This window comes from Mercurialis annua, linkage group LG2, assembly GCF_937616625.2.
Source record: "Mercurialis annua linkage group LG2, ddMerAnnu1.2, whole genome shotgun sequence".
NCBI classification, from domain to species: domain Eukaryota; kingdom Viridiplantae; phylum Streptophyta; class Magnoliopsida; order Malpighiales; family Euphorbiaceae; genus Mercurialis; species Mercurialis annua.
Window position 1 is genome coordinate 53601419 of NC_065571.1, and position 13291 is coordinate 53614709.

Genomic DNA, 13291 nt, shown 5'->3' on the forward strand with positions numbered 1-13291 from the left:
TTATTTCTTATAAAACATGAGTAAAAGTTAAAATGATTATAAATATTCGATGAATTTTGATTTTCATTGAGTTCTTTTTCCTATAAATATCAGAATTAAATGACAATTATGATCAACTAATTTGATTTGATTAATTAATTAAGAGAAATTCTTAGGTAGACTCGTACCACGTTATCCGTAAACCAAACCTATCACATTATGACACATCATTAAAATGATGGCAATCTTGTAATATTAACATTCAAAGGTGTAAATAAGTAAAAAACGAATTTACAAGATTGCCATCATTTTAATGACATGTCATAATGTGATAGGTTAGTCTACGGATGACGTGGTAGACCGAGTCTACATAAAAATTTCTCATTAATTAATTCAATTGGATCAAGTATTAGACTGAATTGCAATCACCTTTCCTAATATACACTTATTTATTAAATATACAAACCAGTTTTTCAGTCGTGCAACGGTAACAACATATAATTTTAAGAAAATATTGGCAAGTGTTATTTAAAGGGAGATTAAGTAGCAATTTGCCCCTTCAACTTGTAAGCAATGGGCAATTAACATATAAATTACCGTTGTTAGTAAATAACTATACGAACTTGGTGATTATGAGCAATTAGCGCATTTGGCAAATTAACTTACAAATTAAGGGAGAAAATTACCAATTTAAGATATAATTAACTTACAAATTGAGGGGCAAATTGTCAAAATAGGGCAAATTGCCCATAATTACCAAATGCGTGTACTGATTTGCCCACAAAGTTAATATATATGCTAATTGCCCATTGCTTATAAGTTCATGGGGTATATTGCCACTTAAGTCTTTAAAGGGATTGAAGAATAATCTTTTAAATCTAAAAATATCTTAAGATTAGCTCTTATAGTATATAAATAAATAAATAAATAAGAATATTTTTAAAATGGCGTTAGGTTTAAAATTAATTACTGTCCCCTCCATTGTTGTCATTTTAAAGTCATTTTCCTTAAGAATTGGATAAAAATTGAAAATCACGTGCCAACTTGCACAACTTCAACATGGTTTCACCCCCAAAATATAATGGCTTCCTCTTTTGCACAAACCACCGGACCCACAGTGCCTCTGCAATATATAGTTAGCCATTTCCTTTATCAACAAAGCCAAATATGTTAAAAGTCCCTGCACTTATTAAAATGTTTAAATTTCTTAATTTATATAAAAAATATTGACAAAACAAATCTTAATGTTTCATCTTTTTAGCGATTTAATAAAGCGTTATGACACAAATCTAACCTTTCTAATTTTTACATTTTGTAGCTTTATCACGAATTCCGGCCATTTGTCATCTTTCTAAAACTAGAGAGTGTAAAATGCAAAAAATTGGAATTTTATTTGCAAAAATTTAAAATATTAGAATTTTCCTCAATAATATAGTTGTCACATATACAAATAAAGACCGAAAACAGTTTGAGCTATAAAATATAAAAATTGAAAATGTTAAAATTTAGTAATTCATAACTTTTTCAACATTAAGTTTAAATTGCAAAAAAAGTGAAATGTTAGAATTTGTTTTACTAATACCTCTTTCTATAATCATCAATTAATATATTTAAAAAGTTTCCAAAATATATTCTTTGTAAGATTTTATTTTATTTTCTGTTTAGTTTATTAGTACTCCCGCCTCAATTAATTATGTTTCCATGTAGACTTTTTGTGTAGTTTTTAGTTTAAATATATTCATAAAAAGTACATTTAAATCCACTTGAATTCGTATATTTGTATGAATCAAGCCAAGATAAAGCTCAGGTACTTAATTGAACATTCAGCTATGATAAAGGACGCAGACGTATATTCAACCTATCAACAACCGAACACCACTCACCATTTACATCCCAAAACAAAATTATAAAAACCAAAACAAAATCAGAAACCAAACCAAATCTCAGCCGCCGCCACCTCACAAAAAAAAACATGGCAACCTCATCTCTCGCGTCCTCCTTCACTCACAGCAAACACAAACATTTCCATCAAAACCCTAACCGCGCCACCGCGCTCCGTCGCACTCCCACGGTAATCTCCTGCACCTCCTCCACACTCGACCCCTCCCCTTCCTCCAACAACACCACCAGAAAAAACCGCCGTCCCGCCGATGAAAACATCCGCGAGGAGGCGCACCGCCGCCGCTCCTCTTCCTCCAACCTGTTCTCCGCCAAATACGTCCCATTCAACGCGCCGCCTGGCTCTAACGAATTCTACTCCCTAGATGAGATTGTTTACAGAAGCCGCTCCGGCGGTCTCCTCGATGTACAGCATGACATGGAAGCGTTAAAGAAATACGACGGCGCGTATTGGCGCGAGTTGTTCGACTCGCGTATCGGGAAAACCACGTGGCCGTACGGGTCAGGTGTTTGGTCTAAAAAGGAATGGGTTCTACCGGAGATAGATTCCGATGATATTGTCTCCGCTTTTGAAGGGAATTCTAATTTATTTTGGGCTGAGCGTTATGGCAAACAGTTTCTGGGCATGAATGATTTATGGGTTAAACACTGTGGCATTAGCCACACTGGTAGTTTTAAAGATTTAGGTATGACTGTTTTAGTCAGTCAAGTTAACCGTTTGCGTAAACTGAAAAAACCGGTGGTCGGCGTTGGTTGCGCCTCCACCGGAGACACTTCGGCTGCGCTGTCTGCCTATTGCGCATCGGCCGGGATTCCATCTATTGTGTTCTTGCCTGCTGACAAGATTTCCATGGCGCAATTGGTTCAACCGATTGCGAACGGAGCATTTGTGTTGAGTTTGTTAGACACTGATTTTGATGGGTGTATGAAGCTAATTCGCGAAGTTACGGCTGAATTGCCGATTTATTTAGCGAATTCGTTGAATAGTTTGCGATTAGAAGGGCAAAAAACTGCTGCAATTGAGATTTTGCAGCAGTTTGATTGGGAAGTACCGGACTGGGTTATAATCCCAGGTGGTAATTTAGGGAATATTTATGCTTTTTATAAAGGGTTTAAAATGTGTCAAGAATTAGGGCTTGTTGATAGAATACCTAGATTAGTTTGTGCTCAAGCTGCAAATGCTAATCCCCTGTATCTGTACTACAAATCAGGGTGGAAAGAATTTAGCCCTGTGAAAGCAAGTTCTACATTTGCTTCAGCTATACAGATAGGAGATCCTGTTTCTATAGATAGAGCTGTGTACGCCTTACAGAACTCGAACGGAATCGTCGAGGAAGCGACCGAGGAGGAATTGATGGATGCAACGGCGCAGGCTGATTCTACGGGGATGTTTATTTGCCCTCATACCGGAGTTGCGTTAACGGCTTTGATTAAGCTTCGGAATAGCGGGATTATCGGTCCGATGGATCGGACGGTTGTGGTGAGTACAGCACATGGGTTAAAGTTTACTCAATCGAAGATTGATTATCATTCGAAAGCAATACCGGATATGGCTTGCAAATTTGCTAACCCTCCTGTGCAAGTGAAGGCAGATTTTGGTTCTGTAATGGATGTTTTGACGAATTATTTGGGGAATAAGGTCCCTAAATAAACTGCTGTTCTTCTGATATTGTAAGTTTAACACTTGTACTCTTTATGTTGTGTGTTTTTTGCAGATGTTTACATGAATTACGTTGCAGGTTGGCTTAGTTTTAGGATGTTAGTATCCAGTTTGAGACACTGAACTGCTGTAATTTTTGAACGGAGATGGGTTTGGAATAATGAGAATGTTTTGATTTATATTCTTGTGCTTATGGATTACTACTTTTTGAATAGCCTTCCTTTTGTAACAGTTGATACTAGTGATATGCAAAACCCTATCAAACCGAATAACAGACTTGATCCGACAAATTTGATTATATTTGGTTTGATATTATAAAATAAAAATCAGTTTGTCCGTTCCGTATAAATAAATTTCAGTTAAGTTTTAGTGCAAACGGACCAAAACAACCGAACCAACTAAAAAAAAATCAATCGAATTGACCGCTTATTGCAACTGTCGATTTCAAATGTAGGGCATGGATTTAGTATTGATGTGGGCTTGACAGTTTAAATTTAGTGTTGATGGCATTCTTTGTGCCATTATTTAGAGATCATGAAAGTGAAAATCCTGGCCATGGTAGCCTCACATAATGCAATATAACAATAGAAAGAGAAATATGCCATGGAATATAAATTGTACCGTTTAACACGTGATTATACTCTTGAAAGCCATTTTCTACTAGTCATGTCCTATTGTCCAATAAAATTTCATATGATAAGACTTATAAGGATATTTTGATGATTTTATATTGAATTAATGCTAAAATTTTCAATCTTTTTAGAACACCAGAAATACCAATATTCGAATGTTTTAAGAACGGAGTATTAAAAAATCAATGTTCCGTTAAAGAAGAACCATTGACATATTGACATGACAAATACTGAAAAATACTATTGTAAAGCTACAAATGCATTAGGCGAGGTCCAATACATCACAATTGACTGAGGCACGAAAATTATGAATTGCCAGGTCATATCCTTATCAGAAATAGGGCTAGGCAAAAACCCAATCATAGCGACAAACAGACCGGGACCAAAGTTAGTTATTTGGTTCAGTAGTTCTGTGAAAACGGTCTGATTTAACGGACAATTTCAAGAATTTTGAAGTTAACAGTTCGAGCAGAGGCACTGTCAAAACGCAAGAAAAATGGCCTTTCTATTTACCAAATTGTTGTGAGGAGAGCAAATTAATAAACCAGACAGCAGAATGATCTTAAACGGAATATTTTTACGAGATCAATTTGATAAACTAACATCCGAGGCAGTAAATCTTGTAACAACATCTGACGACTCGTATTTTTTGCTGCCAACATACCAAGTATATCACGAGTATTGGTAGAGTGATATGCTCTTATCATCGGATACACTAGCAAGGTTACCGCCACCAGCACGACTTTCTGCTTGTGGCCGAAATGCTACTCCCCAAACTTGATCGGAATGATTGCTCATTGTCTGCACAGCAGCCCTCATGTTAAGATCCCATAGCCTTACGGTTCTATCACTCGAGCCAGTTGCAATAGCTGCTCCATCAGGGCTTGCATCAACGCTCAATACCCAGCTTGCATGACCTGACATTGCCGTAATCAGAGTTTTCCCCTCGGAATCATACATGTGAACATGAGCATCATCTGATGCAGAGAAGAGCACCCGAGCATCTATAGGAGAAAATACAAGAGATCGCACAGGCATATAATGGCCTTCCAGATGATGTAAAAATTTTGCTCGTGCTACATCGAAAACAGAAATAGTCCCGTCCATTGAACCACAAGCAAGCCTTCTCCCGTCCGGACTCCAAGCAACTGACAAGACAAACTTCTTGCTGCTACTCTTATCAGAAGGCTTTGGTCCATCTGGACGGGGAATAGATAAAGAAGCAATCTGTTTCCACGTGGCAGTGTCCCAGAGATTGACTGTCGCGCTACCACCACCGGCAACAGCAAGAGTGGTACCCTGTACAAAACAAATAGCCAAATTTAGAACAGATTGACTAATAATATAGAACATTCTCCATGTTCAAAATTGTTTCATGCAGAAAAGAATCCGTGTGTACACGTTTGTTTGTTATGTTGATCAGTAGCATGGATACGGATAAGGGTAAACAACTAAACATAATTCTTGGACATGGACACGGCAAACAGTGTTATTCTAAGGTTTCCTATGTTAAAACTTAAGATTCGTGTCCAAAACGCTGAGTTTCCTTCCGAAACTGAAAACGTTGACTAAATTATATATCTCCTACTTTATAAAACACATACACATGCCACCAAACAGCACTAAAAACACTCAGAATCTCTGATTATGTAGTTTACATTACAGACTACAGCAGTAGCATTTAAACTTGACCTAAATCAACTAATTAGAATTTACAATACATAATTCTAACTTAAAAGCTACATAACTGATGAAATTGAAACCCTAGAAATGAGAATAACCTTAGGATCAAACTGCATTTGCCAAACTTCGGAGGGTGGAGATTCGAGAGTAGCAATAGTAGCATTGGTATCCACATCGAACACTCTAACGAAGCTATCGAGCGAGGCAGACGCGGCGATTACACCTGACGGATGCGCCGCTACAGAGACGACTCCGAGGGAGTGACCGGTGTTGGTTCGTTCATGTTTAATCTCGTTCTCCTCGGGTCTCCACAGCTTCACTGTCTCATCAAGTGACCCTGTGAGAAGTAATGCGGGTCGGGTTTGGGTAGCGGGTACCCACGTCGCTGCCCATATTGATTCCTCGTGAGCGTTCTCGATTGGTTTTAGACCTGCGAGTTTCATTGAATTGTTTTTGATAAAACCCTAGAAATTGGATTGAATAGAATTGAGTAGTGTGATTTGGCTCCTACTATTTTTTACTACTTCGTTTAGTTTGTTGGGTATGTCGTTTTGACAAATGAACTGTAGTTTTGACTTTAGAAATCCTGAATCATGCGGACGGGCACATCACACATCAACACACAGAGGTAACTTCAAGGTTTACAATTACAATTTAACCCATTTTTGGGGTACTTATAATTTGTGCTACTTTTTATATTTTTAGTCCTTAATAAAATTATTTGACCAGTTGAACCATAAATTTTTTTATGGAATCGGTTTGATGTCCCATATGATTATAAAACCATTGGTTAAATTAAAACCCGGTATATTCATGGGTCAGGCTCGAGCTGAATCTACGTGAATTTTTTATTTGTTATGTAAGTTCAAGCTCGGTCCGAATTTCATATTTGTCACTCAAAATCCGGTCATGACACTCTACTTATGCGAGTTCATGTTTGATTTTTTAGAACTTACACATGCATACAAATAAAAGTACGAGCACACACACAGAATAGCGGGCTTCTGGGTTCGGGCTAGACATGGAACAAAAGATTATTGTCCAAATCAGGTCTAAGGCAAACGGACCTGCACGGGTTGATCAAATACATAGGCCTATGAACAAGTCTAGGTAAAACCAAATAACACAAAAACTGGATCATAATTCAATCACACACAATTGAGAAACTATTATTATTCTGTTTGTAAGACCATCAAACAATCCAAACTTTGTATTCAATCATCAAACTCTAAACTTTAGTACCAACTTCATCAAAATCACTAACATATCCTATACATCAACTCTATCTTTCATTATCCAAACGACATTTCAAACTTTCAAAACAAAAAATCAAAAACTCCACGCCAAATTCTCTATAAAAGAAGCTCTTATGGGTAATAAAAAAAACCATACCCGACTCGAGCCCCACCCTATATAATACTAGTATTTTTTCTTTAACTATCATCATGTTAAACCAGTACTTGTTTTCTTTGTGTGCAGACTTCAGTAAGTTTTTCATATCGAAGATGGGCTTGAATCTGGGCCAAGGCCCATACTTCTGTTCTTCACTGAATTTATCTTCTCCATCCTCCATTCTCCTCTAAGCCTCGCAATGAAAGAGTCAGCTTTATAATTCACATCTGGGCTGGGACAGAACACAGATCCACCCTCCATTGCGTTGACCCTTTCCGTTGACTGTCTGTTGACCTCCTCCAACTCAGGAGAGCTGCATCGCGAACTGTGTGCGCTCCGTATTTTAACATAATCTCCTCTCACCATAAATTTAAACCCTGGCACTTTGAACGGCGGCGGTGGAGGCGGAGGCGGCATTGGAATTAGTGGTGATTGTCCTCCGCTATTCATGTTTTCCTCATATGAACTAACTCTCGTCGGCAATGGTGGCCGGCCCGTGGGAGTGTATCTCTCTCGCCTTATTGGTGCTCGTGGAGGTGTTTGCGGTGCTGGCGGTGGCGGCGGTGGAGTTGGCGGAGGAGGTGTTGTTTGACGCTTGGACGACCTTTTCGAGAGTGTATCCTGTCGTGGTGGAGGTGGCGGTGGCGGTGGAGGAGCAGAGAATGAATGAATTCTCTTATTTTTGCCGCTCTTTTTGAAAAAATTATGGAATGATGGCGGAGGAGGTGGAGGAGGAGGCGGTGATGGCGGTGGTACGGTGAAAGAATGCGGCTGAGAATGAGAGTGTTCGTTGTAAAAATTCCTAGTTTTCTGTTTCTTCTTTCTTTTACTCTGATGATAAAATGAAATCAAAGCCATTTTTATCTCCTTAGTCGCATTACTCTTCTTGCGTTCCAGTTTCTTCGTAACCGCCGGAGCTGACGGTGGTGGAGGAGGAGGTGGTGGTGGAGGAGGCGGAGGATTTTGAACTTCACCTTCATTTTCTTCACGAGGAACTGTTCTATGACTTCTTCTCTGTCTATGATGGTTTCTTGATACCGGCGGTGGCGGTGGTGGAGGAGGAGGCGGAGCTGGCGACATTGGTGGCGGAGTTGGCGTTGATGAGCGGTTAATCACGTAAGTATCAACCGGAATTTCTTTAACAATCGGAGAATCTTGATCAAATACATAACCGCTTCTCTGTCTCCGATTATTATTATTATTAATATTATTAATATTACTATAATCAGATGATCTAAACTTGCTTATTTCAAAATCATCAAAGAATCTGAATCGGTTAACATCATCGTCATCGGATTGCCATAAGGATTCTTGCCGGAGATCTGGATATGAGCTACTGTTTCTCTTTAACCTCCGTACAGGCATCGCCGGTGAAGCAAACTGATTACGACCATCGAACCAATTATGATTTGACACGTGGCTGCTTCCAGGTTCCTTGCTATCTAAAACATTGCGGCCAACATTATCGTTGTTTCGGATACCGTCGTCGCCGGAAGAAGGAGGATCGTCGGTGTTTCTTCTAGCAAAGACTCCGCAGAGGATAGCAAATAATACAAGAAATGTACTGAGAGAGTCCGGCCAGCTCTTCTTAACCGGTAGCGGCGGTGGTGATCGGAGTTTATTATTGTTAATGATGTTGTTGTGGTGAGTATTAGGGACTGTAAAGAAGAAGATGAAGAAGAGAAGGAAGGTGATTATAGATAAGAGAAGGATTAGTAAATGGAGACTGAGGAGAGGAGATTGAGAGCTGTCGCGAGGAGGCATGATAGTGGTGGTATTTGCTGCGGCGGAGGTGGCGGTAGCGGTGGTGGTGGTGAGTGTGAGTTGTGACCAGAAGGGTTGGAGCAGTGGTGGGTCTGTCTTGAAGGGTGATTTTTGAGTTGTGGGTTTTGCTTGTAAAGAAAAAGAGGGAAAGGTTTTTGGCTTTTTGAGGAAAGAAATTCAGTTTGAGTGTCTTGAACATTTTGACAATAATTATTTAATACATACTTTATTTTATTACGAAAAATCTTTAGATAGATTAAGACTACCATATTATTCGTGGATTACTTAAAAAATCTATCATAAATACATCATTTTACTTATTTACATATTCCATAACATTATAAAAATGCCATCATTTTAATGACATGTTATTTTGTGATATGTTAGTTCACGAATGACGTGGTCGTGTATAAGAAGTTTTCATTTTATTATTTTTAAGATTTAAAATCATAGTTCCCTTAAAAAAAGATTTAAAATCAGAGTAAGAATTATATCAGGAAACTGTTCTATTTTTTTATTCATTAAAGAAACTAAATGCAATAATTAATGGCTAGTTTTTTACTATTAAAGGTAAGGAGGATCCCTCTATAATAATGTTTGTACAGAGATTTTAAATTGTTAAAGTTTAAAATTTACTACTCCCTCCGTCCCAATAGAGTTGTCCACTTTGCCTTTATCACATAGTTTAAGAAAAGTAATTATTACTTATGGGTTTTATAAAATTTTCCTTACTTTTCTTGTCATACCCCTATTTAATATAGGGTCCACTAGCAAATTACTCACTAGTAAATTTTGAAGAGGGTTAATAAAAGAAATTTAAGTGTAAAAGGTAGTTACTTTTGGAAAGTGGACAAGAGTTTTGGGACAAAAATATTTCTCAAAGTGGACAACTCTATTGGGACGGAGGGAGTATGAAATATGTATACAATTTATCAATCTGAATTGAATTCAAAATTAATAAATTTAAATATATATAATTTGAGAATATTTTTAACATAATTTAATAACCAAACAATTAGTTTTATTCAATGTTTTTAAAAATGTACGTATCCAAAATTGTTCCTACAATAATTTTATCATTTAAATTGCATATGTATTTATGGCCACTTAAATGATAATAAATGAGTAAAATGTGAGTTTTAATTTTATATTCTAAGGTCTGCTATCAGTTTTAATTTTATATTCTCGCTCAAATTTTTGTGTAGGTTCATCAGTTTTTCTTCACAATCAATCCTTATCAACATGACCCGTTATGTTTTACATTGTTAACATATGGTATTACAGAAAATAATTGCAAATTGTAAGATACATTGTTTTTTGTCATTTCTCAACAATATGCAAGTTTAATTATATTCAATCAATTAATGTTATTTTCCTTTCATATTCTCCAATTCTCTATGACATTTCCTCAAACTTGGAACTTTAAATTGAAAACTCTCTATGCAATTGAGTACTCAATTTCTAAGTTTAATAGTATGAAATTTCGCTTAATTCAATTAATAATACACATACAAATAGGATAACTTGATTTAAGAATGGCAAAATTAGAATTGACTCTGAAAATGTGGAGGAAGATGATAATCTGCCATTATTACAAAGAAAAAATACAATGGTAGGAAAAAATGGAAGGAACAAGATTAGAAAAGAGATTTCCTTTAATATTGATTCGCCTATTCACAAGAATGAGTCAATAAAGGAATTTTAAATTAGGGATGACAATAAAAAGGGGATTTTCCATTCTCCGTGGGGACCCGCCCCTAATAGGGCGAGAAATTCCCACCAATTACCCCAATGGGTATGGGGATGGAGAAAATCATTCTCCAACCACGGGAATGGGGAGAAGACGAGGAGTATAGTCCCCACCCCATGGAGATCCCCATCCCCGTTCCCAAGGAGACCCGATTTATATTTATACATATTTATATTATATTATAAATTTTAATATATTATTTCTAATTTTAAATCATTTAACTTAATTTTTTTATTAGTTTTTATTTTTTTTAAATATATAATATTATAAAAGATAATAATATTTTTTATAATTAATTTTTTATATATCTTATTGTAATACCCCGTAAACTGTTAAGATAACTTTCAGATATTAGGACGTGCCACTTGTCTGAAATTAAGAAGTTGGGATAAGGTGATCGTGAATGAGAATCAAAATGACAAGTATTGTCAAAATAGGTATATTAATTGGATCGCAGAATAATAATTTTTAAGCGAAACTTTGTTATTCGGAGTGATTGCTAGCGGGACTAAAAGGAAGCCAGAGTAATTAAAATAAAATAAAATATAAGTCCCGAGCTAATAATTTTCACGTCAAGGTCCGTAAAATATTTTTAAGAAATTGTGGAAAAAGTTTCATAATTTTTGGATATCGTTTAGATAAGCACGACGGTTAATTGAGAAGTTGAGTTAAAGTGCAAATTAGCCACTTTAAGGACTAAAGTGGATTTTTGTCACGACCCAAAATATTGAGCCGCAACCGGCGCTAGGGAACGCGAGTGGTAGCTCCGGAACCCGTAGCAAGCCTTAAATCACTATTAATTTTTTCAAAAATAATAAACAATTAACATAAAGCAACAAAAGCAAGTATACATAACATGTATACACAAACATTTACACCAACTGTTCAAAAACCTCGCGGGCTCTAGTTACCGTACCTTGTACGAACTGGCCTCGCGGTACTATATCCATCAGTTAGTGTATCCAACATATCACCGGCATCTGGTGCCGTGCACAACATATAAAACACGTAGCCTACAAAAACCTATAAACAGGACAACAAGGATATGTATAATAAAAATACACTGCTGTCTAGGCTACGACTCTGTCAACGCGAGACTACTACTGCAGCATTCACAGAAGTCAGAACTAAACATATACAGCTTACTTCTGGACTTCAAAATTGACCTCTAGCTAAGTCCACACACTAAGCACCTGGAAACAGCAAAGGTGAGGGGTCAGTATTTGGGAAAATACTGACTGAGTTGATATTTACTAACGGTATTAATATAAAAACATAGCATCGCATTTCAAGAAAACAATAATATGAAACATATAAACATGTATTTGATCCGTACGAAACTAATATCCTAGCATGCGACACATCTCTCGAATAATCATATATCATTTAACCCAATCGTAAATATCAATTGCGAGTCCAACTCGCTGGTGGCCCAGCCACTAGATACGGGGACTCCAGACTACACCGTAGCCGAGTACTCACTCGTATCAAAACCCAATCGTAAATTTCATATTCATCAACAGCTCCCAGCTGTGTCAAGTCATTTCTCAAATGCAAACATACTAGACTGACTCGATACTGGTGATCACACAGCCTATTGACACCCAATAGGTAGCTAGTTTCTTCGGATCGCATACTAGTTCTCGTAAATAAACTTAATGGAAACATATAACATTTAATCAAATCATATAACATGCGATGCGTAAAAACAGTATACATATCTATATAAAATAACTTTACATATATAATACACGAAAGTAAAATGCAACTCACTGTGACCGCAATCCAATCACAAATATGGTCGATGAAATGATATGCCCTCGCTAGTCCGCTTCTACTGCCTCCACTACTCGCTGACACGTCTGATAAATCGTTAATAATTAGACGTGATTCTCGCATTCTTATACGTATAATACTTTTAGGTTTTAGGATTAATTTCATTTTATACTTATTTACGTATTCGATATCTCTAATCGTAGAGATAACTTAGCGAATACCATATCTCATAATTGAGAATCGCTTAATGTCCTTGACGTTTTCCATTATTGTTATTTATCTAAAACGTCGAGCTAATCTCAAGATTAATGACTTTCCAAGTCCGAAATCCGTCCTTTAGCGTCAAATTACTCTAAATGTCAAACTCATAGGTCAATTACAGTTTGCATACGCATGGGGGTGATTCAGGGTGCACGGGCGTGCCCTTCGGTAGGTACACGTTCGTGTAATCAAGTACACGTTCGTGCACCTCACTGGTGCACGTTCGTGTACTCTCAGTACACTTTCATGCACCATGGAAAGTGCACGTTCGTGTACTTTAGGTACACGATCGTGTACTTTAGGTACACGATCGTGTACCTTGCTAGGTGCACGTTCGTGTACTTCCAGTCCACGTTCGTGCACCTGTGGTGCACGGTCGTGCACCACGTGCACAGCTCCTCGAAAGTCGATTTCCGGGGTTTTATCACCATTCCGACGTGCCTCACACATCCATACTCAATACCCATCTCTCGGTTTCTTCAAAAACACCATAAT

General features: G+C 37.2%; 3 protein-coding genes across 3 annotated transcripts; 1 reads left to right on the forward strand and 2 right to left on the reverse strand.

Moving 5' to 3' along the window:
- Nucleotides 1-1854: 1854 nt before the first annotated feature.
- On the forward strand, nucleotides 1855-3717 carry LOC126669534 (threonine synthase 1, chloroplastic). Its single transcript, XM_050363023.2, has one exon. It carries the CDS (start codon nucleotides 1952-1954, stop codon nucleotides 3527-3529), a length of 1578 nt encoding a protein of 525 aa, XP_050218980.1. The 5' UTR covers nucleotides 1855-1951; the 3' UTR covers nucleotides 3530-3717.
- Nucleotides 3718-4653: 936 nt separating this feature from the next.
- On the reverse strand, nucleotides 4654-6392 carry LOC126668812 (WD repeat-containing protein VIP3). The gene is made up of 2 exons (XM_050361997.2): nucleotides 5952-6392; nucleotides 4654-5469 (listed from the first exon to the last, which is right to left on the reverse strand). Exons 1-2 carry the CDS (start codon nucleotides 6294-6296, stop codon nucleotides 4843-4845), a joined length of 972 nt encoding a protein of 323 aa, XP_050217954.1. The 5' UTR covers nucleotides 6297-6392; the 3' UTR covers nucleotides 4654-4842.
- A 604-nt stretch (nucleotides 6393-6996) lies between these two features.
- On the reverse strand, nucleotides 6997-9213 carry LOC126668811 (uncharacterized). Its single transcript, XM_050361996.2, has one exon. It carries the CDS (start codon nucleotides 9007-9009, stop codon nucleotides 7348-7350), a length of 1662 nt encoding a protein of 553 aa, XP_050217953.1. The 5' UTR covers nucleotides 9010-9213; the 3' UTR covers nucleotides 6997-7347.
- Nucleotides 9214-13291: the final 4078 nt, after the last annotated feature.

Coding starts and splice junctions, on each gene's coding strand:
- LOC126669534 (XM_050363023.2), top strand. CDS start 1,952: ATGGCAACCTCATCTCTCGCGTCCTCCTTCACTCACAGCAAACACAAA.
- LOC126668812 (XM_050361997.2), bottom strand. CDS start 6,296: ATGAAACTCGCAGGTCTAAAACCAATCGAGAACGCTCACGAGGAATCA. Junction 5,470..5,951: donor AAATGCAGTTTGATCCTAAG/GTTATTCTCATT, acceptor TGTTTTGTACAG/GGTACCACTCTTGCTGTTGC.
- LOC126668811 (XM_050361996.2), bottom strand. CDS start 9,009: ATGCCTCCTCGCGACAGCTCTCAATCTCCTCTCCTCAGTCTCCATTTA.